Source organism: Loxodonta africana, chromosome 17 (genome assembly GCF_030014295.1).
Source record: "Loxodonta africana isolate mLoxAfr1 chromosome 17, mLoxAfr1.hap2, whole genome shotgun sequence".
Lineage (NCBI taxonomy): Eukaryota > Metazoa > Chordata > Mammalia > Proboscidea > Elephantidae > Loxodonta > Loxodonta africana.
Window position 1 is genome coordinate 34,543,913 of NC_087358.1, and position 27,568 is coordinate 34,571,480.

Here is a 27,568-nt window from a genome sequence, read left to right on the forward strand (position 1 = left end):
AGGACAATTTTTTGTTTCTTCATCACTGGATTTTCCATTTCTTGAATTAGCTTCAACTTTTCCTACTTCTGTGCTTTTGTTCACATCATTACTTTGACCTGGATAATCAATCGATATGGCTTTATATTAAAACATGTACATATAACAAACTGGGTTGATTGAGCTACATTAGAAAATGCTTTTAGAATAGAGTTGAAAATAAAAGATGTTTTCTTCTAGTATCTTAGAAGGTGATTTAGGAGATAATACTGGAGCCATTATTCCTTGTCCTTGAGCATAGAGAAAGTGACCCAGCTGGAGATGGACTCACAAGGACACATCAACTAACTGGGCCCTGAGATATAAAGACAATAGCTATGACAATCTGGGAAAATATCTTTTAGGGAAGCTTTTACATAAACCAAAGAGAACACAGAAGACATTCCACTCTTATCTTTTTCTTTTGGCATTTAGTGACAACTCAAAATGTAGAATCACAGTGATTTGGCAGTTTCCGGCCAATCTCTGAAAAGGTGAAGCTTTCAATGGTTTGTGTCCATTTTGTAATGTTAATATATACCAAAAACTCTGCAATGTTCCTTGGGCTCCAGCAGACATGGCTCTAGCAGCAGGGTTGTCCATTTTCCACTCTTGTCTCTTCTGTGATATTCCTCGGACTTGGGCAGACGTGGCTTTGTTGTAGCGTTGTCCGTTTTCCACTTTGTCTCTGCTGTGATATTCCTCAGATTCGGGCAGACGTGGCTCTGGGAGCAGGGTTGTCCACTTTCCACTTTTGTCTCTTCTGTGATATTCCTCGGATTTGGGCAGACGTGGCTCTGGCAGCATGTCTGTCCATTTCCCACTTTTGCCGCTTTGAACGTATGCCAAATAAAATGTCGTTTTTTGCTTTAATACTAAACTTTGTGGTGTTTTTGCTTTAATACTAAACTTTGTGATGTTTTTGCTTTAATACTAAACTTTGTGATGTTTTCACACTAGAACAAAGGAAATATTAAATTATGTCTTCAAGTTAATTTAGTTTGAATGAACTATAGTCATCCTGGATTTAAAATGCATGCCTGAGAAACGCTGTGTTGTAGAAAGTCATATATTGCAAGATGTATTCAAATGAAACAAAAAGAGAGGATGAGACTAGGATTTTTAGGCCCAAAATAGCTGTTCGAGCATATATTATTATCAAAGGGTTTTCCTGTTTTTTCAGACTCAACTAAGGGCACAGCATTTTGACTTCAAAGAACACACCGAAGAGATAGCATTCTTTTCTCACATCTACAATAATAATCATTGATATGTATAGCACTGATTCTTCACTGGTGGGGCGGCGAGGGGTGGGGGGTGGTTTGCCACTCAGAGAACATGAGACATTTTTTGCTTGTCACAAATGGGGGAGGGTGGGTTTGCTACTGGCATCTGGTGGTGAATGCCACGATGCTGCTAAAAATCCTACAATACATGGGACTGCCTCACATCCTACTACCCACTACCTCTCATCTCACCAAACAAAGAATTATCTGACCTAAAATGTCAATAGTGTCAAGATTGAGAATATATATCAGGTTAAAAAATACATACAGACACCCCCCCCACCACAATTTTCCTTCCTCCCTTTCTCTCTTTTTTAAATTATGGATCTTAAACAAGAAAGGGAACACATTTAATGACAAGAAATTTTGTCCATACAGCATCTGGACCAGCATTATTTTGACCAATTTAACAACAGACTTTCCGCCGGATTTTTAGTTGACCAATGGTATAGCAGACCTTCTACCAAATTTTATTGGTTAATAATAATATGAAATATAAGGAAAAACAGTGCCCAAAGAATGAGCAGTCCGTATCCATCCATACGGTATCTGACCACCATTATTAGATATCTGAAATGTCTTCTAGTACAGTTCACAAACGATTCTTAGTTTTTTAAAATGTAAAATGTCTTAGCCACACACTTTGAAACGTATTGAACAATTAGGAAAGCTCCAAAATTTAAATAATAAATACAGTATACTTTATTCTGTATCAAAATTGATAACACCAAATAGAAAGTATACTATATTTTGATTATTATGCCAAAATGTTAATTTAACATTAAATTAAAATAAACTTCTAAATTAGTTATTTAAAAAAAAAAAGTCAGGTTCATGATTAAGATAAGCTTTTTCCATCAGAAAAAAAAATATCCAGAGTAAACAAAGAAATTGCAAATCCGTCCAAAATTCTAGGTCTTTATCTTTACTTTCTTGGACAATTCAGGTGCTTCTTTTTTGGTCTGTAAAAAAGAAAAAAAAAAAAAAAATCAAGTAAAATGTTTGTAAGTAGGTCAAGAGAGGCAATTCACAGAGCTAAGTACATACATTGAGGCTTTTTATGTAAAACTGCAGTAAATAATTGCTTTCCTTAAATCAAAAGGTTGCTTAAGCCAAAAGTTTTGTCTTGTAACAGAAACAATCGGTATGTATGTAGAAGAAAACACATCTGTGGTTTTTCTTTTTTGGGGGGCGGGGGGTTGGAGGGCGGGGCTCAAAGCCTGTATTTAACATATCCTGTGAACTGATTCTATTTTCAAAGAGAATTATAAAAATCAAGGACAAAACTTCTTCTTAGTTGTCTTATCTGTATAGATATGGCTATTCATCCACATAATAAATATTTATTGAAGAATTACTATGTCTGGATTATTTTGTTTTAGATCTTCTGACATGCCAAGCATTTACCAGAGTGCTGCTTCGTTTCTTGCTCAATCATTTCAGCCTGAAAAGTGCTGGGCTGTACAGCATACTAAAACAAAACAAGAAAACCCAAACAACTGGGGTGGGGAGGGGGAGGGAACTGTTTCAGACAAAGCACTCAGAACTCCTTACATAAGGCAATGATTCCAATCCAAGCATCCTATTTCATACAATAGATTGCTGCTGTTAGTTGCCACTGAGTCAGCTCCAATTCATGTCATCCTTATGTATAACAGAATAAAACATTGCCCCATCCTACAGTAAATTACAGTCAATTAAATATGCAGTTTACTCCTTTCCCACTTATATCTGCTTAACACTAAGAAGGACCACATTCCTAAATATATACACTTGACTGCGTGGATCATAACAAATTACAGGTAACATTGCGAAGAAGGGGAACTCCAGAACACTTAATTGTGCTCATGTGGAACCTGTACATAGACCAAGAGGCAGTCATAAGAACAGAACAAGGAGATATTACATGACTTAAACTCAGGAAAGGTGTGTGTCAGGGTTGTATCCTTTCACCATACTTATGCAATCTGTATGCTGAACAAATAATCTGAGAAGCTGGACCATACAAAGAACACTGCATCAAGACTGGAGCAAGACTCATTAACAACCTGCGACATGGAGATGACATGACCTTGTTTGCTGAAGGTAAAGAGGACTTGAAGCACTAACTGATGAAGATCCAAGTCTACAGTCATCAGTATGGATTATACCTCAACATAAAGAAAACAAAAATCTTCCCAATTGGACCAATAAGCAACATCATGATAAATTGAGAAAACGCTGAAGTTGTCAAGGACTTCGTTTTACTTGGATCCACAATCATCACTCATGGAAGCAGCAGTCAAGAAATCAAATGACGTTTGCATTGGGCAAATCTGTTGCAAAAGACCTCTTAGAAGTGTTCAAAAGTAAAGATGGCACCTTGAGGACTAAGGTGTCCCTGATTCAAGCTGTGGTATTTTCAATTGTCTCACATGCATGTGAAAGCTGGAAAACGAATAAGGAAGAACTGATGCCTCTGAATTATAGTGTTGGTGAAGAACACTGAATATATCACTGACTGCCAGAAGAATGAACAAATCTGTCTTGGAAGAAGTACAGCCAGAATGCTATTTAGAAGTGAGGATGGTAAGACGTCATCTCATATGCTTTGGATATGTCACCATGAGGGACCACTCCCTGGAGAAAGACATCATGCTTGGTAAAGTAGAGGGTTAGCAAAAAAGACAAAGAGCCTCAACGAGACGGACTGACACAGTGGCTGCAACAATGGGTTCAAACATAGCAACGATTCTGAGGATGGTGCAGGACTGGGCAGTATTTCCTTCTGTTGTACATAGGATAGCTGTGAGTTGAAACCGACTGGATGGCACCTAGTAACAACTCTTTGGAGCCCTGGTGGTGTAATGGTTAAGAGTTCAGGCTGCTAACCAAAAGGTCGGCAGTTCAAATCCACCAGTCACTCCTTAGAAATTCTGTCCTATAGGGTTGCTGAGTTGGAGTTGAGGGTTTGGCTGGAGCCCTAGTGGTAAAAAAAAAAAAAAAAAAATTTTTTTTTTTTTTTCTTATAGTGATTAAATGTTCAGCTGCTAACCAAAACATCAGCAGTTCGAATCCACCAGCTGCTCCTTGGAAACCCTATAGGGCTGTTCTACTCTGTCCTATTAGGGCCGATATGAGTTGGAATCAACTTGACGACAACGGATTTGGTTTTTTGGTTTATACGTACACACACATATATATGTATGTGTATATATACACATGCACACACATATGAAAATAGGCATATAGGTAAGTACACATTATCTTTCCAATATTGTTTTATATGTTGTACCTGATGCACAAAATGTTGGAAGTAACATCAGTGATCAGCTCCTCTGAACTTATTCATGGCTGTGGCCAACTAAAATTACCACTTAAATAAGTCAGTGAGCCCTCTCCTTCCCCCTTATTTAAAAACTCGTATCTCTAACTTGAGCTACAAATGCTTTCACATGGATGGTCCCCAAAAACAACTAAAATTCAGTATGTTAACGTGAACTCCCCAACTCCTCCATATTCTCTGTTTTGGTGAATGCTATTTTTTTTTATCAGTATTTGCTCAGTCACTTAAACCAGGAATGCTAGATTCCTCTTCATCTTAGATTTCTCCTCCTTTTCACCTGTTATATCCATTCTAAATAGTCCCTAAATTCTATTTTATTGTGATAATATATACGACACGTAAGTTTTTGCTATTTTGACAATTTTTAAGTGTACAATTCAGTGGCATTAATTACATTCACGGTGTTGTACAACTATCATCTCTATGTGTTTCCAGAACTTCATCGCCCAAAACGGAAACTCTGGGCCCATTAAGCATTAACTCCCCATTCTTTCCTCCCTCCAGCCCATGGTAAATGCTAATCTACTGTCTGTCTCTATAAAGTTGCCTTTTCTAGATATTTCATGTAAGTAGAACCATACAGGAAAACATACAATATTTGTCTTTCTGTGTTTGGCTATAGAAAGATACTTCCATGGGCAAAATAAAGAAGCCACTTGGAAAAGGTCAGATGCTGTCTATCAAGAGAATTCAAAAGTGGCTGAAGCTAATCAAACCAAAAAGAAACCAAAGTGCAGGCCAGAATGCTAGTTTATTAATCAGTGATGAGAAATAAATTCATCATTTGGTTAGGAAAGTCTGTCAGTTTTATTAGTGCTTTATTTGTTTTTTATAGCCACAGAACATAAGGACAAGTCTTAAGAGTAAAACAGCATTGCTTGGTTCTCTCATATCATCTAAAAAGTCTGGGTGATTGGAAAAGATGGGTCGGTGAAAAAGTCTAAGCCTCTCAGTATTCCCAGTGACAGAAGAATGTCTATGCTGGTGTTTTTCAAATGCAGGTCTCTACCTATGGGTTACAAAATACAATTTAGTGGATAAAGATAAGAATTGAGAAAAAATAGAAATATCTGAGTAACTGCCACAGTAAGGTAACTTCTGGTTTGAGAAACTGTGATCATCACTCAGTCACAATATAAAATGGTTTTCTTAACTGTGGATCCTAGACAAAATAATTTGAAAGCAATTTCTACAGTCCAAGTTATACATCCTCAGGATCATAGCAAATGGTACAGAATTTGTTTGTACATTTGCATTTTCTTAATCAACTGATATGAAAAGTTTTATTACTATTATATTTGTATGGGGAAAGAGTAAATAAAAACTTCATATTAAAAAGAAGCCATTGTGGTCAAAAAAGAAGCCCTGGTGGTGCAATGGTTGAGTGTCTGACTTCTAATCAAAAGGCTGGCAGTTTGAACCCACCCAGCGGCCCCCCAGATCACCTGCTGATCTGTTCCTGTAAGGATTATAGCCCAGAAAACCCTACGGGGCAGTCTAACTGTCACATGGGGTTGCTATGAGTCAGAATCGACTCCACGGCATCTAAAACAACATATTCAAAAAAAGCAGTACAAGAATTTCAGGGGGAGTTCTACCCGCTCTCCTTTTACCTGTGTCTGGGCCATAGCATTCAATCCCTTCCCCTATAAGCTATACATCCTTTCTTGAGATGTGTTAATGTGGGAGATTTGCCCAGTAAATGCTTGTCCACAACTTGAGTTTTCAGACCTTTGATCACAACTATTTTAAATTAACTTCTTGGTTCGCTCCCATAGGATTAATGTATGTTCCTTATTGCCAGGTTATTTTGTGCGTGATTGTCATCATCACTGTCTTGTTCCAACGAAATTTAACTTAGAAGACAGGGCCCTTTAGGATCATTCCATATTTACTTTTAATCCTTTCTTTTGAACTAAATCATTTGTAGTTGAGATTACTTCAATAGCATTTATTGAGTACTTACTATGAGCCAGGTCCTTGTGTTAGATACTGGGGAATATAAAAATGAATAAAACCATATGACATCGGCTGCTGCTTATCTAGTCTTGACAACAGAGTTCTGATTTTATTAGGGCACCAATGTGCTCACCCAGTTGAAGATGACATTTATCAGCCCACTTTGCTGGGAGGTGTGGCCATATGACTAAGTTCTGGCCAATGCGATGTATGTTGAACAGCTTATGGGAAAACTCCTTTACAATGGGAGATGGTCTTGGCCCCACCCCTTCCTTTTGCTTCCTGCTTAGAATGCAGAAGGGATGGCCAAGGCTATTGCAACCATATTATGAATCTGAGAACAGAAGCCACACAACACGAAGGATGGTTGAAAAGGGCAGAAGGGATCTATCCCTGATAACTTCATAAAGACACATCTTACACAACACATCAAGTTCAGTCTGAGTCGGAACTGCCCCATAGGGTTTCCTAGGCTGTAATCTTTACGGGAGCAGACTGCTATGTATCTTTCTCCCGCTGAGCGGCTGTGGTTTTGAGGCACCAACCTTTTGGTTAGCAGCTAAGCACTTTAATCACTGTGTACCGTACCTGTAACTCGTCACTGCTGAGTCGATTCTGACTCACAGCGACCCTATTATAGTACAGAGTAGAACTGCCCCATAGGGTTTCCAAGGAGCAGCTGGTGAATTCCAACTGCTGACCTTTTGGTTAGCAGCCGAGCTCTTAACCACTGCACCACCAGGGCTCCATAAGGCCACGTATCAGCCCTGAAATGCTTATCTCCAGGCCTTTATCTGAGAGACTAAACAATTTGCTTAGGATACTGAACTAGCAGAACACAATTCCTAAAGATGCTGACTTTTTTCCTCAAATAATTTACAGTGTTTATCTTGTTTAATGTTGTATCTTCAGTACACAGTAAAGAGCCTGGTCTGTACTCCCTGCTTCCTTTGACTTTGTATGGTTTTGAGCACAGTACAGCACAATGGTTAAAGCACAGGCCCTGGGAGGAGACAGGCTCCAGCCATGTACTAGTTTTGTAAGCTTGGGGAAGTGAATGACTTCTCAGTTATTCGTATGTAATATGGAGAGAACAAAAAATACCTGTGCTGGGTATTCTGTGTGTTCTCAGATTTACTCTCCATTCTTGTTGAACCTGCTCTGAGCCCCAGGAGGCTGCCAGCCTTGCCTTCTGGTTTCTGGTTAGGTTCAGCCAATGGGAGGCACAAACGGTTTGTAGGTGGGAGAGGAAATGAGGGTATTTATTCCCCAGCTCTTTCTTTGCCAGGCCACAGTTTGGTAGTAATTAAATTCTTCTATGGAAGACCAAAGTTTCCATAAGGAGGCCCCACTCCCTTCCCATTGCCTGTTCAGGCCTAGGAGTGGTGCACCTACATTTTATGGATTTGTTAACTCAGACTTTGACGGGTTGAATGATCTACTAAGGTTACTAAGTACAACCGGAATGCTCTTTAGAAGCAAAGATGGTGGACTTTGTGTCACGAACTTTGGATATGTTATTAGGAGGGACTAGTCCCTGGAGGAGGACATCATGCTTGGTAGAGCGTCCGCGAAAAAGAGGAAGACCCTCAATGACATGGATTGACACAGTGGCTGCAACCATGGGCTCAAGCATAGCCACGACTGAGAGGATGGTGCAGGACTGGGCAGTGTTTCGTTCTGTTGTACATAGGGTTACAATGAGTTGGAATCAACTCAAAGGCACCTAATAACAACAGTGCATGAATAATAATGAATTTAACTAAATATAAATAACAATAAAATAATGAAATGAAGCAGTCCTCTGCCTTAGTCACCTAGTGCTGTAATAATAGAAATACCACAAGTGGATGGCTTTAATAAACAGAAATTTATTCTCTCACGGTTTAGGTTAGAAGTCCAAATTCAGAGTACTAACTCTAGGGGAAGGCTTTCTCTCTCTGTCAACTTCAGCCAAAGGTTAGACAGGCCCGTAAAAACAAAATGAGACTAAATGGACATGCCAGCCCAGGGGCAAGGACTAGAAAGCAGGAGGGGACAGGAAAACTTGTAAGAGGGAACTCAAGGTCGAGAAGGGAGAGTGTTGACAGGTTGTGGGGCTGGTAGCCACCGTCACAAAACAATATGTGTACTAACTGTTTAATGAGAAGCTAGTTTGTTCTGTAAACCTTCATCTTAAGTACAATAATTAAAAAAAAAAAAAAATTAGGGAGGTAAAAATGAGTAATCTTTAAGTGTAAAAAATAAAAAAAATTGTTTTGAGAAATGGCAGCATTGTTTCTAATGTTAGTAACTTGGATTTTGCTGTAAAAAAAAGTCATATTTTATTATATATTTTGCACTCTAAATAGGAAAAATGAAAAAAAAAAAACAAAAAAAACAAATGAAGTAATAGGACCTAAACTCTTCTGTATTTAACAGCAAAATAGGTTTCTATCAGAATCTATTTTTATCTAGGTATGCTGCCATTTAAAATTTCCTACGTATTATAAGATAATGATGGAATCTAGAAAAATCCAGCTGCTCAAAAACCCTGAGCATGTGCTCTAACTTCCTTAAAGTCTTTATTTCATTGTCACCTTCTCAGGAAGGTCACCCCTCCCCATTTTTTCATCTTCCTGTTTTATTTTACTTTATACCATTTCTCACATTTGGACTTCATATATATATATATATCCATATACACGTACACATATTTTTGTTAGTTATAGTCTATCTCCAGCCAAGAATGTAAGTTTCATGGAGTCAAGATTTTTTAAATCCCCACTGCCTGGAAAGAATAGTACTTGGCATGAAGTGGAGATTCAATAAACATTTTTTGAATGAATACATGAATGAATGCTGTTTGGATCTGCCACGACAGAAGCCTCTCAGTTTTGTTTCAGTCTAACCATAAAGTCTCATGGAAGTTATTACTTAAGAATTCCCCCTACGCAACATGAAAGAAAATGCCACTAACAACAATGCAGTAACACCAAACCAACCAAACCCCGTGCCACAGAGTCAATTCCGACTCATGGCGACCTCATAGTAAAGAGTCCACATAATCAGGCAACATTATCCTTATCAGCATGATGGGCAGTATTTATGATTCTAAGAAACATCCCAAATATTGAGTGGAAATGATAATAACCAGTAAGGTATGGAAGCAACATGTTCTGCTGTATTCAAATTCACTGGTATGTTCAATACTTGTATTGATGAACTTCTGCTCTCAGTCATATTATTGTCTGAAATTCAAGTTCTCTGCCAATCACATTAGGATAGAATATGTCCTAGTGATTTCTCATCTATCTCAGTACCAAAGTCTAATCATTACCAAAATTCAAACAAACTCTAAGTAGATAATTATGATTACGGAAAGTTGATTTTTGATGCTCATTAAATGTACATTCTTCACTCCTAGATATTTCAGTCAATGAGGTACTCTCCATTAGTGATGGCTCTATGTTTCAGACACTGGAAGTTTCTAAGCCTTTACAAAATCTTCATTAGTATTGAGTAACTCGACTTAGATCAGGGATCGGCAAACTATGGCCCGTCAACTGTTTTTGGATGAACTTCCTGTTAAGAATGGTTTTGACATTTTTAAAGAAAGGTAAGAAAAAAAAGAAACTCAAAACACAAAATATGCAGCTGAGGCTATATGTGGCTCACAAAGCCGAAAATATTTACTACCTTGCCCTTTACAAAAAAAAGCGTGCTGACTCCTATTAGATAACTGTTCAAAAAATGGGCACAATAAAATAATTCTGATATGCAATTAACTGTTTTATTTTAATTCCACTGACTTGTTTGAACAGTAGTGTTTCTTTTATACTACTGTCTTAATAAAGATATTTACCCATAGTACACATATGATGGTGCTTTATATAACAAATTTTTATATGCCTCCTCAGTTATTAAAATAATTAACCTTTAAATTCAGGAGGGCCTTTATTTTCTGGCTATTTCACATTTCTGTTTTTTTTTTTTTTAATTTAAGACCCCAGCAGGTTCCATTATGTGAAGTTCTGTATATACACATATATATTTGATATACACATATAGTTCACATTATTTTGTTATTGTTGTCCTGAGTCGATTCCGACTCATAACGACCTGGGGCTGTAATCTTACACATGTAAATTATTTACAGGTAGCCTTTTTACACTGGGAACAATTGCCTTAATTTTTATGTGCTGGTTTAAGTTAATTATATATGTCATTGTTATAAAGAAACAGTATAGATTAACATTAATTAAAACCTTGGGTTGTTAGTGAAGTGTTACAGGCCGCACAGTAAGCTGTATTCCAGATTTAGGAAAAACCCAGGAAGCCGTGGCAGAAGCAAGTTACAGGATTAACTGGAAATCTACCAGAAGTAATTTACTATGTAACAATGTGATTCTGGAGATAAATAACTGATAAGATAGGAACTCTTGTGCCATCCAAAAGTAGCCAACTAAAACATTAATACATAACTTGGAGATCACAACATATTGAGAAAATATGTTAAAATGAGGAAGAATGATAACTGATAAACGCTGACATAATAAACCTGGTAGACACTCCTGGAATCTAGAGAAAGAGGTACAGATTAAGAATCTATTAGTGTTTAACCAGTACCACTTCTCTAAGGAAACTTAAGACTACGTCTAATAGATATAATTATTTTGTTGTCTGAAAAAGCTATAACCTGAGAGTCAAATAAATAAATACTTACCAGTGCTTATAAGTGGGGCCCAACTTAAATGAATCTAGGAAAGATTCTACCAAGTCAATCTACCACTAGATGAAACCTTTTGAGATCATTCAACCCTCCTGGTCCTACATCTATATCAGAAATTCCTTAATAAGCTAACTTACATCAGGAAGAGGCTACAATGAATAGTCCTGATACTAGAAATTGAAATTTTTTTATTTTTAAAATGTAACTACATATAGCCAGGTATCTTGAGGTCTGATCACACTTGGGTGAGATAAAACTAGTTTCAACATTAAAAGTTGACAAGCTCAGTGAGAGCAGAACCAGTTAAACCGGTTGCCTTCCAGTTGATTCCAATTCACAGCCAATCTACAGGACAGAGTAGAACTGCCCCAGACAGTTCCCAAGGAGTGGCTAGTAGATTCAAACTGCCTACCTTTTGGTTAACAGCCAAATTCTCAACCATTGCGCAACCAGGGCTCCTCAGTGAGATCAGAGCATCCAAAAAAAATGTACCAAGAAAGTGTCACAGGTATGATGAGCTACTGGACCCTCAGCCCCCAATGCCACAGGCAGGGCCTGGGGTGGCTGCAGTCCCTTCAGCCTACCTACAAAGTTCATTTATCCCAGTGTCTCATACAAATATTATACATTTCCACGTATGTTACGATGTGAACAAGGTTGGGAGGCACTGTAGCAGTGCTAGCCCAATGAGGCACTCTGTGTCACTTGTCTTAATACGGAAACCCTGGTGGCATAGTGGTTAAGTGCTATGACTGCTAACTAAAGGGTCGGCAGTTTGAATCCGCCAGGTGCTCCTCGGAAACTCTATGGGGCAGTTCTACTCTGTCCTATGGGGTCGCTCTGAGTCGGAATCGACTTGACGGCACTGGGTTTGGTTTTTTTGGTTTGTCTTAATACATTCAATTGTACTCACTGCATTACTGTATTACAAATAACCACTAAGCCCAATTTTTTTTTTAATTGTATTTTAGATGCAGGTTTACAGAGCAAATTAGTTTCTCATTAAACAATTAATACACATGTTGCTTTGTGACATTGGTTGTCAACCCCACGACATGTCAACACTCTCCCCTTCTTGACCTTGGGCTCCCTATTACCAGCTTTCCTGTCCCCTCCTGCCTTCTTGTCCTTGCCCCTTGGCTGGTGTGCCCATTAGTCTTGTTTTATTTTATGGGCCTGTCTAGTCTTTGGCTGAAGGGTGAACCTTAGGAGTGACTTCATTACTGAGCCAAAAGGGTGTCTGGGGGCCATACTCTCAGGTTTCTCCTGTTTCTGTCAGGCCAGTAAGTCTGATCTTTTTTTCTGAGTTAGAGTTTTGTTCTACATTTTCTCCAGCTCTGTCTGGGACCTTCTATTGTGATCCCTGTCAGTGCAGTCGGTGCTGGTAGGCTGTTACCATCTAGTTGTGCTGGACTCAGCCTGGTGGAGGCTGTGGTAGATGTGGTCCATTAGTCCTTTGGACTAATCTTTCCCTTGTGTCTTTGGTCTTCTTCACTCTCTCTTGCTCCAGACAGGGCAGGACCAGTGGAGTATCTTAGATGGCCGCTCACAAGCTTTTAGGACCCCAGATACTACTCACCAAAGTAGGATGTAGAACATTTTCTTTATAAGTTATGTTGTACCAGTTGAGCTAGACAGATGTTCCCCGAGACAACAGTCCCCAGCCCTCAGCTCTAAGTTCAATTTTTGAAGAAAATTATAGAATTTTCCTCGTGAACAATAATAACCTACCTACATTTTTTCCCCCTTTTTTCCTAAAGGAAAGTGTTACTAGGTGGTGAAATGACTGAAGTCAGATGTAAGAATGGACTAAGACAGGAATAAAATCTAGATAAAGAAAATACATACTAAATATCCTATTCTTGAATAATGAAAAGGACACAAGTTAGAAAATACTTTATGAATAATGTATTTTCTTTCCACTTGGAATTTCTAACTCTAACCTGGTATCTTCACCTGCCAAAATCCTAGCCATTCTTTAAGGCCAAGCTCAAATATTCTTTCTCACAAGGCTTTCCCAGAGCCTGCCAACATTGAGTATCTATTCTTTCTCTGAATTCCACAGTAGTTTCTATTTCCCTTGTCTGCCAATTTCACCTTATATACTGTTGTTTGTTTACTTTTCCTTGATTCCAGAGTAGGGGTGTCTTTAAAGCTGATTCTGTACATTATGATCAAATATCCTATGTCTGCTATAGGTTCTTGCATAGTGCCTTAGTCATCTCGTGCTGCCATAACAGGAATACCACAAGTGGATGGCTTTAACAAAGAGAAATTTATTGCCTCACAGTAAAGTGGGCTAAAAGTCCAAATTCAGGGTGTCAGCTCCAGGGGAAGGCTTTCTCTGTCGGCTCTGAAGGAAGGTCCTTGTCAGGTACAGGGACCCCAGGTCCAAAAGATGCTGCTTTCTTGGTGGTATGAGGTCCCCACCTCTCTGCTTGCTTCCCTTTCTTTTTCTCTCTTGAGAGATAAAAGGTGGTACAGGCCACACCCCAGGGAAACTCTCTTTTGGATTAGGGAGGTGACCTGAGTAATCCTTTTAGCCACAGGCAGAGATTATGATTTATAACACATAGGAAAATCACAAAATGGAGGACAACTACACATGGCCTAACCACATTGACACATATTTTTGGGGGACACAACTCAATCCTTTACATATAGAGATGGTATGAACTTGTTGAAGTGAACTGTACTCATCTGAACATTTCTTTTCCCTTCCAGATGACCATGTGTAGCCTTCTGAATTACTTCCAGAGAATCACAGCGTTCATTTATGTAGAAATTACATAAGCTTAATTTACCCCTCCAACATATGCTAGCCAATGAGATAACCAATACATGCTAAGCTTTAAACCTTACCATAAACTCACTGTAGCACTTCATACACTTTATCCTGGTCCGGCATATTCTTTCCATGTTGCCCACTCTACTTGCAGATAAGACTCTTATTTTAATGCCTACAATCTACAAACAGGTTGTTAGAATCTGTACTTTTAGGGAGATATTCAGAAATTAGTGACAATGATGTGAATTCTAAGTATAAACGGTATTCTGGCATAGAAGGGCAACAGACAACTACTGAAAGATTCCCAAGCTGCTCTCGAAGGAAAAAGGTATGTTGCTGCAAAGAGGATTAGTAGAGCTCCAGTTTTTCTTAGGAGACAAGTGAGGCTAGAAAAAAATAGGCCAGCACAGTTAAAAGCCACCTTGAGAGAAGGCAGATGATTAGTGGGAAAGAACTGAGTGTTTCTGAATGCAATAGGCTGACATTTTGTTCGTGGCCGAAGTGGCACTAATAGGCTGCTCTCATTCTCCTTGTGGTTTAGGTAGGGTGCCCGGGGGTTGCAGTGGTTAAGCGTCTGACTGCTAACCGCAAGGTCAGCAGTTTGAACCCACCAGCTGCTCTGCCAGAGAAAGATATGGCAGCCTGCTTCAGTAAAGATTACAGCCTTGGAAACTCTATGGGGCAGCTCTACCTGGTCCTGTAGGGTTGCTATGAGTCGAAATCAACTCTAAAGCAATGGGTTTGGGTTTTTTTTTGGGTGGTTTAGCTTAATACTAAAGTTCCCCATATAGTTTAGAGTTTTAACAGCCAACCTAACTAAACTGGGGAGGCAAATAATTGTTATTTTTTCCTCCTCCAATGGCAAATATTTAAGGGTTGGCTTTGTTCATGAGCTGTGCAAGGCAATGGAATACAGCTTTTGTCCTTAAAGCACTTACATTCTATAGTTCAATCTAGTCTTTGTGTATTCAACATCCAAATACTCCATCGCACCTGTGATTTCAATGGCTTGCGCTTTTACGTAAAATGCTCCTTATGGGGCTGTCTTCATACATAATACCACATGTGTACTACGAAACATTCATATGATGTAAAAGCACATAAAGTAAAACGTCCCAATTTCCCTCCTCCTCCACATCGTAGTGCAGCACCCACCCCATTACCCACTTAGCAGTGGTCGTACGTGTACGTTTCCTCACATTTTCAACGTACATGCAAACATGCACCCATACGTTCATTTACCCATCCATCCTTGAATCTTCTAGCAGGAAAAAATGCCAACATCAAATAATTTCAGCCAAGGGATTCAGAAGTAAGTTAGAAACATTATTTTCATTTCAGTTATGAAACTGTAAGATTAGGAAATTATTAGATATTATTTTCAAATATCTGAATCATAAATTCCTTATTAACAAGATAAGATCAGAGAAAATATTAAAAAAACATGGTTATGGAAGGTTGAAAATATTCAAAAGAATAACTGTAAAAATTATGATGTGTGTCCTAAGAGAATCATAGCATGTAAGCAGTCCAGATCTCATTTCATGTAACTTCTCTTCCCATTTTACAGATAAGAAAAGGCCCAGGTCATCTGGTCAGTTCACATTACTAATTTTGCATTAGCACACAGCCTTGATTTGACTGGTTTACAGTATTAAAACCAACTGACTGACCGACCGACCCACCCATTGCCCTGGAGTTGATTCTGTTGTGTTGACTCAGCCTCGTGGCAACCCCATGTGTTACAGAGCAAAACTGTTCCATAGTGTTTTCTTGGCTGTAATCATTATGGATGCAGGGCATCAGGTCTTTCTTTTGTGGCACTGCTGGGTGGGTTGGAACCACAAGCCTTTTGGTTAGTAGTTGAGAGCAAACTGTTTGCGCCACCCAGGGACAGTGTTACCTTTCAGTTTTTGTTAGGACACAACTGAGTTCATAACTTCTTTTGAAAATGTTCTCCATATTATAAAAGAGATAAAGCTTATGGTAGGGGAAAAAAAAAATACAGATGCGCAAAAAGAAGTAAAGAAAAACCCTACCCACTTAATATTTTACAGTTTGAATCTTCTTAATTTTATTCTCACTGAGTGACCTTATCTTGAGGTACTGAGGAAAATCCTAGGAAAAAAAAAAAAAAAAAAAAAAAACCAAACCCAAACCCACTATCCTCGAGTCGAATCTGACTCATAGTGACCCTACAGGACAGAGGAGAACTACCCCATAGGGTTTCCAAGGAGCAGCTGGTGGATATGAACTGCCAACCTTTTGGTTAGCAGCCAAGCTCTTAACCACTGTGCCACAAGGGTTCAAAAATCTTAATGGTACAAGCATCCTCACAACTGGACCAATAAGCAACATCACGGTAAGTGGAGAAAAAACTGAAGTTGTCAAGGATTTCATTTCCTTGGATCCACACTCGACACCCATGGAAGCAGGAGTTGAAAAATCAAAAGATGCATTGCATTGGGCAAATCTGCTGCAAAAGATCTCTTTAGTGTTGAAAAGCAAAGATGTCACCTTGAAGGCTAAGGTGTACCTGACCCAAGCCATAGTGTTTTCAATCGTCTCATACGCATGGAGAAGCTGGACAATGAATGAGGAAGGCTGAAGAGGAAGTGGCGCCTTTGCTGCATAGACACATCCAAATTCCCTGAGGAACCGAATTACTGTGCTGAGGGCTGTGGGGACCATGGTCTCGGGGAACATCTAGCTCAACTGGCATAACATAGTTTATAAAGAAAATATTCTACATTCTATTTTGGTGGGTAGTGTCTGAGGTTTTGAAAAAGCCTGTGAGTGGCCATCTAAGACACTCCACTAGTCCCACCCTGTCTAGAGCAAGGTAGAATGAAGAAAACCAAAGATACAAGGGAAAGATTAGTCCAAAGGACTAATGAACCACAACTACCACAGCCTCTACCAGACTAAGTCCAGTACAACTAGATGGTGCCCAGCTACCACCACTAACTGCTCTGACAGCGATCACAACAGAGGGTTCTGGACAGAGCCAGAGGAAAATGTAGAACAAAATCCTAACACACAAAAGAAGACCAGACTTACTGGCCTGAACACAGACTGGAGAAACCCTGAGAGTAAGGTCCCCGGACACGCTTCTAGTTCAGTAATGAAGTCACTCCTGAGGTTCACCCTTCAGCCAAAGATTGGACAATCCCATAAAAAAAAAATTAGACTAAAGGGGCACACCAGCCAAGTGGCAGGGACTAGAAGGCAGGACGGAACAGGAAAGCTGATAATAGGGAACCCAAGGTCGAGAAGGGTTGGTAACTAATGTCACAAAATAGTATGTGTACTAATTGTTTAATGAGAAGCTAGTTTGTTCTGCAAATGTTCACCTAAAGAACATAATAACAATAATAAGAAGAAGAATTGATGTCTTTGCATTATGGTGTTGGTGAAGAATATTGAATATACATACCATGGACTGCCAGAAGAAGAAAAACAAATCTGTCTTGGAAGAAGTACAGCCAGAATGCTCCTTAGAAGCAAGGATGGCAAGACTACGTCTCACATATTTTGGACATGTTATCAGGAAGGGTCAGTCCCTGGAGAAGGACATCATGCTTGGTAAAGTAGAAGGCCATCGAAAAAGAAGCAGACCCTCACTGAGATGGACTGACACAGTGGCTGCAACGACGGGCTCAAGCATACAATTAGGATGGCGCAGGACCGGGCAGTTTCATTTTGTTGTACATAGGGTCGCTATGAGTCAGAACTGACTCGATGGCACGTAACAACTACAACAACAACTACTGCTTATGTACTGGAGACAGTCTGGATTTCAGAAGTCAGATTTAGGTTTCCAAGTTAAAGTTAGAAATGTAGGAGGGTCAGGGTCAGAAGGAATAGTTCATTGACTGAAACAGGGTGGGTGAGAAAAGCAGATTAGAGAGTGCTGACAGGCTTTAAGTACCTGGTTGTATCCTGTGGTTTTCATCTAACCCTACTTTTCACATTAATGTCTATATATTCAACATGTATTCTTCCTATAGCTTATAACATAACAGACATACTTTGTGCCATCATCTCAGCCCCCTTTCTAAGGAAAACTTCCATAGGCACAGTCCATCTAAATAAACAGCTCCAGGCAGCTATATCTGCTCAATAGCCACAGTTGCTGATAGGGGTGGGAGAGATGGGGAAGGTGATGGGGGAGTACATGACTCAAGAGCAGCTATTCAAAAGGCTGGCTAATAACCTTAAGAAGTCTTGCCACATAGCATTATCATGCAACAAGGATAAGCTGCACCAGTTAGCTTCTTGCTCTAGGAAAATAAAGGGAGAATTAGGTTATATGAGTACATAAAGAAAGTGTGCACAGAAACACGACTCAGCACAAAGGGTTCTGAGTAAGGTAAAGTTACGAGGAAGTAGAAACTATGAGTAAGCAGAACTAGGAGAGCAACATATACACAAAGAGAAGCTGATGTACCACTAGAGGATAATATCCATGTGCTCAGCTGCTGAAGTCCCTAAAGCCCAGGTTGGTCAATCTAGGCTTCCTGTTTCTCCATCCTGCCAGCTCAGTCTCCATTACCACCACATGTATTCTTACAGCAATTATTTCTTACGTGATCTAGATTGTAACTCTGTATCATTAAAAAAAAAAAAACTAAAAACAAAAAGACAAAGGAGGTTGAATTATATATTCATTAAGAAATCTCTCCAATCTCACTGATCTTGAGTAGCATTATCCAAATGTATAATGAAATGGCTTAGATCAGAAGTTCCCATACTTGACTGATTATTATAACTATGTAGGGAGTTTAAAAAAATCAAATTCTGGGGACTCACTGAATCAGAATATCTTAGAGGAAATCTTCCTAGTTTTGAGTCTTTCCCCTGAGGAATGAAAGAATTGTTGGGAAACAATGTTGAATAAAAGTAAAATATTTAATGTTCCTTCTACTTTGACTCTGTTGCCTTTTTATTTCCATTCTTATTACTTGTTAAAGTATATCATTTTCAATATTCCATAATTTATTTTCTCTACCTTTTATCCCAAATTTTCTAGTTTCTTTTTCTTTGCCTAATTTCTGTGCACAAATTAATTTCAGTCTAGTTTAATACGATTGTTTTTATACTTTATGAAGAAACCCTTAGAGCAAAATATACTATTTTACAAATAAAAGGAGGCAGGTGTTATTTTGCATACCTTTTATTCTGAAGTAAAATAAAAAAAAATTATATAAAATGGCTTTCTGATTTCCCTATAATTAGTCCCTGGAGACTTGGGTGATGTAAGCTCTAGATTTAGGGTCATTTCTGGGTAAGTCCTATATGTTAATTGAAAACAAAAGACACAAATACTAACTGTAAGACAGGTAATATATTCAGAAAATGGATTAATATAATCTTTCAATGCCCCCCATAAACGTATTAAAATTATTTTAAAACCAACATGAATGAAATTTAAGAGAGTTCAGCAAAATATATTTAATGAAAATCAGAGATATTACAATTCTAAGTTTTTTCTTAATTATACTTACAAAGAGTGTTGGTGTGGGTATGAATATATTGCTATCATGTTCTCTAGGCACATCCAGAGTCTCTGATTTCTGATTTTCTGTCACAGTTTTTGAATCCTTTTTGGTAAGAAGTAAGCTGCCCTCATGAGGCTTACTACGCATATTAATAAGAATCTGTTTCATTGCTGCCAATTCCTGTTGGTATAAGAAAAAAGAAAAAAATCACAAGCATGGTTTCAGCAAGTAAGCTAATACAGACTGATATTAAAACAAATATTTTTATTCTTGAAAGTAGAAGAAACACTGGAAAGGAATTACACTACATTTAACAGAGGGAAGTTGTGAAAATTACAAAATATTAATATAAAACAGTGATGCACATAAATCTTATAATCATTAATAGTCTTTCAATATGATAAATGATAACCATAACATTACACAGGCTAATGATTCCGAACTTGTCTCTCACTGGGATCGCCTGATGCCTGTGTCCCACCCCCAGAGGCTGTGAGATAATTGGACTGAAGTACGGCCTGGGCTTTGGAATGTTTTAAAGACCCCAGGTAGTTCTACTGAACAGATAAGTTTGAAAACCACTGACATAGCCACTTTCCACCGAAGTTTTTCTACACCATCGTTGAGTAGGTTATTTAGGCACTGAACTTCTCCTTACACTGTATTATTTCCTTATGAAGTCTTAGAAAAAGATAATAGGGATAAAAGGTCGAAATTGTTTTTTCTTGGCTATGAATCAGCGTTTCAAACAATAAGTTTAATATAGTTTCAGGACTCCTTTAACCCCATTATCCTCTTATCCCTTTTACAAATGATAACTGGAGTTGATTTTATCAATTACCTGTTGAGCTAAGAATTATGCTGAACTTACTGAAGAGTTTCGATAAAAACTTTCACCCACTCCGTTTTCCAAGCCTGTTTTGTCTATTACCCCCGCCCCCCCCAACCCCAGTCAGACCTTTAGCACCTTATGCTACTGAGTGGATATTTACAATGAATTACTGAACAAATTCAATCAAACACAAACAAATGGAGAGATGACAGACTAAACTCTCCTTTACCTTAGTTATCTGTAGAATAGTGGCAGGCTGTGTTGGAGGTAATTTTTTTCCTATTATTTTATTTCATCCTCATGTCAAGAGACAAGAGCTATGGCTGATAGAATGTTCTGCTCCCTTCTACCGATCTGTTTATAGACATCAGAGCAAGTTCCTACAGGCCTTTCTTTTCTGGCAGTCATTAGTTCTATTTAGAACCATCTAGCCTGAGTGGGTATTTTAAAACAGAGCTGCTGAATTTAAGCCACATAGCCCTAATAGATCTTAGGGACAGGAGAGGAGCTGGAAGAAATGCTGCCAGAATCCTCTTTCTCTTTTTCCGTACTGGGGCTGGCCTGGTCAGTGCACACGAGAGTGTGTGCACCTTTAGATATTACCAGTTTGATACACATTATTTGAGCCTTTTGGGGGCTCTTTTTTTTTGTTGTTGGAAGGAGTACTTTAATAACCATTTCAGATAATTGTGATATAATTCTCTGATTCTACTACAAAATTCAACAAGTGATCATTTCTTTTAATTTTTATTGTGCTTTAAGTGAAAGTTTACAAATCAAGTCAGTCCCTCATACAAAACCTTACATGCACCTTGCTATATTCCTGTGTCTATTCAGCCAGCTTCTGCCCCCCTCTGCCTTCTCACCTCCCCTGCAGACAGGAGCTGCACACACAGTCTCACGTGTCTACTTGATCCAAGAAGCTCACTCCTCACCAGTATCATTTTCTTTCTTATAGTCCAGCCCAACTGGGGGCTCTCTTTGTTTTCAAGATTGTGTTATTCCATTTATATGCTCCTCTAATACACAACCACTGATCTAATGTTAAACATGTCTGGTAGATTTCAGCTCTGTTCCACTTGCCAAGGTAAGGAGAAGGGAAAGGGGAGATGATGGTCTCCCAGCTTCCCGAAAAAACAGCTTTCTATCTGAAAGGACTTTTTTTTTTTTTTTAAAAATTGTGCTTTAAGTGAGAGTTTACGGATCAGGTCAGTCTCTCATACAAAATCTTATGCACACCTTGCTATGTACTTCTAGCTGCTCTCCCCCTAATGAGACAGCACACTCTTGAAAGAACATTTTTTTATTAGCCATAATTTTTGTCTCTTGGCCTGAAGATAAGATAAAATAACAGGAAAAAATTATCTCCAACACAGCCTACCACTATGCTACAGATAAGTAAGTAGAGTTTAGTTTGTCCTACTTGCTGGGGGAAGGGAGGAGGGGAAGAAATGAGGAGGGAAAAAAGGGCTATGGCCCCCGAATGCCCTAGACGAGCCCATAAATTTTCTTCCTGTTTGGGTCCCCTCTGTTGGAGTTATCGGAGCAGTTAAGGACACAGATCACCCCTGATGCAGGTCAGGATAGCCAAGAAAAATGCACACAGCTTTGCCATACCCAGACCCAGGATCACCCCAATTCGGGGTACTGTCACAGCACTACTTTTGTTCATCTGATAGTACAAACAGTGGCACCACGGTTTCTGAAATTCAGGTAAAGAACACTTTAAAATTGTTTAATAGTGTCCCCTAAAACTCATGTTCACCTGGAAATTCAGAATGTGACCTTATTTGGAAATAGTCTTTGCAGGTGTAATTAATTAAGCTAAAATGAGGTCGCTCTGGATTAGTGTGAGCCCTGAATCCAATGACTGGTGTTCTTGTAAGAAGGCCAAGTAGAGACACAGATACACAAAAGGAGAAGATGGACATTAGAATATGGAGCCAGGACTGGAGTGATGCTGCCACAAGCCAAGGAATGCCAGGAGCCACTAGAAGCTGGAAGAGTCAAGGAAGGACCCTTCCCTAGAGTCTTCAGAGGGAGCACAGCCTTGCCTACATCTTGATTTGAACTTCTAGCCTCCAGAACTAAGAGAGAATAAATTTCTGTTGTTCAAAGTCATCTAGTTTGTAGTATTTTGTTACGGCAGCCCCAGGAAACTAATATAAAAAGTAATAAAATTCTGTAAAATCCCTATTAGAATAATACAGTTATAATGGATACCACAATAATATTTAGAACAATTTTGTTCAGTTTTGTTATGTTTGATTTAAATGCTGATCTCTTTTATGTCAATGGTAATGAGAACTAAAAACATCCTACTTTAACATCAAGTAGTATCCACGATATCATCATAGACTGATCATACATATGCCAAGCACACATAGTAGAAATATTTTAGTATTAGGCCAGAAGTTAAACATATCTCTATTTAAAAAAAAAAATTTATTTATTGTGCTTTAGGTGCAAGTTCACAAATCAAGTCAGTCTCTCATACAAAAAGCCATACACATGCCACCACGTACTCCCAGCTGCTCTCCCCTTAATGAGACAGCACATTCCTCCTCTCCACCCTGTACTCCCTGTGTCCATTCAACCAGCTCCTGTCCCCCTCTTCCTTCTTATCTTGCTACCAGACAGGAGTCGCCCACATAGTGTCATGTGTCTACTTGAGCCCCAAAGTTCACTCCTCACCAGCATCATTGTCTATCTTACAGTCCAGACCAATCCCTGTCTGTAGAGTTGGTTATGGGAATCGTTCCAATCTTGGGCTATCAGAGAGTCTGTGGACCATGATCGTCAGGGTCCCTCTGGTCTCAGTCAGACCATTAAGCCTGGTCTTTCTACGAGAATTTAAGATCTGCATCCCACTTTTCTCCTGCTCCATTACGGATTCTCTGTTGAGCTCTGTCAGGGCAGTAATAGGTGGTAGCCTGGCACCATCTAGTTCTTCAGGTCCCAGACTGACGGAGTCTCTGGGTCATGTGGCCCTTTCTGTCTCCTGGGCTCATATTTACCTTGTGTCTTTGGTGGTCTGCATACTCCTTTGCTCCAGGTGGGTTGAGACCAATTTTTGCATCTTAGATGGCTGCTTGCTGGTGTTTAAGACCCCAGATGCCTCTCACCAAAGTGGAATGCAGAACGTTTTCTTAATACATTTTGTTACGCCAATCGACCTAGATGTCGCTGAAACCATGTATACCTCTGTTTCTGACTCTATTACTGATTGTGTAAACTCAGGCAACTTACTCTGGTTCAGTGAGCTTTAGTTTCTTAATTGATAAAATGCAAGCTTGGGTTACCTTTTGGGATTTTTGCCATTCTGATAAGTATTTGAGTATGTTTAATTTGCATTTCTTCTGTAGTTAGGTTGAGCAGTTTTTCATATATTTAAGGCTATTTCCTTTTCTGTGAACGTCCTTGGCCCATTTTTATGCTGGGTTGTTAAGTCATTTTATTCATTTTTGGGGGCTCTTTATATACTAGGAAAATTAGTCCTTTGCCACGTGAGTGGCAAATATATTTCCAATTTATCTTTGACTTTGTTTATGCTTTTTTTTTTTTTTAATGCAGAATGTATTGGTTCTGGTATACCTGAATGTGTCAATCTTTTCTTCAGTGGCTTCCTTTATGGTCTTCTGTTTTCTTCTTCCATTTTTTCTCAAGTTACTTTCATGGTTTCTTTTTCAAACATTTGTATCTTTGATCTGTTTGCAGTTTAGCCAAGGTTAGCCTAGTTTATGGTGAAAGGTATGGATCCAACATTTCTCTCCTGTCCCACAACCCCTGTCCGAGATGGCTATCCTATAGTAATAATTCCATGTATTGAAGAGACCATTTTTTCCCTCACTAATTTGAGATGCTATCTTTATCAATATACTAAACTTCCATAAGTGTATGGTCTATTTCTGGACTTTTGGGCCCTGTTCCAATGATCTGTTTACGCATATACCAATTTCACACTGTTTTAGTGTTTAATGATTGAAATAGTTTTCTGGCTATATTCTTGGGGACTGGAGTAGGATTATGCTGAATTAAAAGAAACATAACAACAACTGGCTTCTTTATAATGTTGGGTCTTCCTCACCATGAAAATACTTTAATATATCTTTTATCTATATTTTTGACATATATTGCCCTGCCCTGTTTTATTTATCTAGTGCCACTATGACAGAAATACCACAAGTGGATGGCTTTAACAAAGAGAAATTTATTCTCTCAGAGTTTAGGAGGCTAGAAGTCCAAATTCAGGGTGCCAGCTCCAGGGGAAGGCTTTCTCTCTCTCTGTCAGCTCTGGGGGAAGGTCCTTGTCATCAATCTTCCCCTGATCTAAGAGATCTTAGCCCTGGAGCCCTGAGTCCAAAGGATGCGCTCCCCTCCTGGTTTTTCATTCTTGGTGGTAGGAGGTCCCTTTCCTCTTTGCTCCCTTTTATATCTCAAAAGAGATTGACTCAAGATACAACTTAACTCTGTAGATTGAGTCCTGACTCATAAATATAACTGCCTCTCATCCTGCCTCATTAACATCTTAGAGGTAGGATTTACAACACAAAAGAAAATCACATCAGATCACAAAAGGGTGGACAACCACACAATACTGAGAATCATGGCCTAGCCAAGTTGGCACATATTTTGGGGGGACACAATTCAATCCATGACACGCCCTAACTGGTGTTACTATAACAATGAAATGATCACAATTCACAAAATCCCAATTCACAAACTGGCAAATAAACAGTAAATGTACCAAAATAACATGCAAGAACTAGAAAACATATTGGTCATTATAAAATGGAATCCTTTGGTTGAGATGATATCGACTTGAATTCTTCCGGTTTGTTCCTAGCCTCGTTCAAGTTCTTGTCCTATTCTCGTTTGCTCCTGATTCCTGGCTCCAACTCCTATTTAAGATTCTGCTCTTAGTGTTTCTGCTTTGCCCTGTTCTTTTCTGATTGCTGTGTAGGTTTATTTGTAGTACTGCCTAATGATTTGTAAATACTGTTCACTGCAGAGCAGAGAGTTCATGTGGTCCACAGAAAAGGAACCTATGTTGTTCGAAGGAGAATATTTCACTTATTAAGAGTTCAACTGGACTCTTTTTCTTACATGGCATCTACTGCTCAAAATCATGCTGTTTACTTAGGTTCCTATTTGGACCTTGACATTCTTAAAGAGATTTTTTCCGTCTCTTCTCAGGGTTTTTGCCTTTACTTTTTCTCACTGATAGAATATATGCTCCCCTCACCCCCATATTACTTAAGATTATCTAGCTTCCTAACCATGTTGTTTACTGGGATCAATTCTGTACCAACTGCTTTTGGGCCAGAGGTGCAGCTGTTATCCTGACATTTCTTTTTATTGCACATCTTGGCAAGTTCCACATTTCTTGCATCTCCCTTTTTTTTCTTTTGTTTTTAATGGCATACAATTTAGTGCTTTTTTGATACGGTACTGTGGAAGACAGTATCATGCTTTTCTTCATAATTTTGATTTTCTCTGCCTTCTAAAATCAAGTTTCTGAGAAGTATGCCAAGATGATTCTTACTTCTTTCTCTCTGCAATATTCTATAGTGTTCAGCGTTTCCCTTTTAATTTCAATCTTTTTATTTTTTGATAAGTTTTAGAGGAGTATTGTAACATTTCTCACATCCTTCTACTGGCATTTTTACTTAGAGTAACTTCATAATTTTGATTTTATCAATTTTTGAAAATTTCACAAATTCTTTTTTTGTTCACTGTTTCTTGTTGTATGGAAATACTACTTTCTCAAATCTTTGTGAAGAAACTATAACACTTTGTAAGTTCTTTTCCGCTCCAGAATTTTTTTGATTTCTCTGGGAGAGGGGATTAGTTTCTCTATTTGTTTATTGTGTTTTTTTTTCCCTTTTGTGTTATTCATTTTCCTCAAGTGCCTGATGGTTCTTGGTGGTGTGTTCTAATTTATCAATGAAGGCTTGGCTTCCATGTATTTTCTGCTGTCATGGGCCACCCATCTGAATGAGAGGGGTGATTAGGATCTCTGTATACGTGGACAAGATAATCTGTAGAGCACGCTTCACTCTAGGGTCTTCTGCCTCTAGAAAGCAGCAAGCAGTAGCATCCTTCCCCCAAACGGACAAAACGTGTTCTACTCTGGAGTCCCTTCATTGTGGCAGTTCTAGCCCACTCCTGGCAGACGCTCTACCAATTTAGAGTCATTTCCCAAAATATTTTTTAAAACTCCTGTTTTTTAAATTGTAAAAGCATTACTCATTCATTGTAAAACTCAAATGCTGCAAAAATACCATGCCCCCAAACTCTCCTCCTTTTATACTTCTGATATGGTTTTATACTAACTTTCAAAAAGTTAATAGTACATGTTATAATTCTACTATATCAAATACATATGAAAATTAGTTACTAAAAAAATGAATGCACCATTCATTAGAATTAATGAATGAAGAATTAATTCTGATGATACACTTGAAAATTAGCATAAAACTAAAAACGACAACAAGAATCATATTACGGTACCATAATTATTCTTCAAAATAGAAAAGTCTGGCATTATTTATTTTAAGGGCAGGGACATTCTCATGAAACTTCCGAATGACGATGACTAATGATGATTGCCCCGAACAATCTCTGTACTAGAGATAAATTGCTTTCTTGAATCCGAAAGCGTATCTGAGTCATTTAATATTAACCGTCTGCACAGAGTGGGGGCATATCAGAACAGCTCAACTGCAGAGCAGCTGCTTAATAGTATTGCATAGTCGATGCCAATAAGTTGCTGAAAGTTGTAAACTCTGCAAAGATGTTGGCAAGGGGACACATAGATGGCATTTCTTGATGAAAATAGCTCTGACAAGTATAATGCAAACTATGTGTGCCACTTGAGGTTAATTAAATGTAAGGGCTTTCATACAGGAATAACAACGTATCAGAACTAATAAACCAGGCAATTCTGTGTGTCTTTCCTACTTGAGATACCACCATGTAAAAAATCAACTTTGTTTTTAAACTAAGCTCATATTTTAGATCTTTGACTTCATCTAAAAGGAAATTAAAAAAAAGTTTTATTATAGACTATTTCAAACATACACAAAAGTAGACAGCATAGCGTACAGAGCCCCTGTGATGGTTATTTTTATGTGTCAGAAAACTCT

At 38.6% G+C, this 27,568-nt stretch overlaps 1 protein-coding gene across 4 annotated transcripts in view; it reads right to left on the reverse strand.

Annotated features, from left to right (window-relative positions):
- Positions 1–1,722: 1,722 nt before the first annotated feature.
- Positions 1,723–27,568, reverse strand: part of PIBF1 (progesterone immunomodulatory binding factor 1) — a 231,565-nt gene continuing 205,719 nt past the window's right edge. For 2 of the 4 annotated variants that reach the window (XM_010589414.3, XM_010589413.3), the window contains exons 17-19: positions 19,595–19,768; positions 14,162–14,266; positions 1,723–2,266 (exon numbers count right to left, since the gene is read on the reverse strand). In XM_010589414.3, coding sequence (XP_010587716.2) covers positions 2,216–2,266; positions 14,162–14,266; positions 19,595–19,768 — 330 coding nt within the window. In that variant the 3' untranslated portion in view covers positions 1,723–2,215. Of the gene's footprint in view, positions 2,267–4,360; positions 5,639–14,161; positions 14,267–19,594; positions 19,769–27,568 lie in introns of those variants that run through there. The other 2 variants (XM_010589415.3, XM_064270047.1) reach the window with 2 other exon arrangements.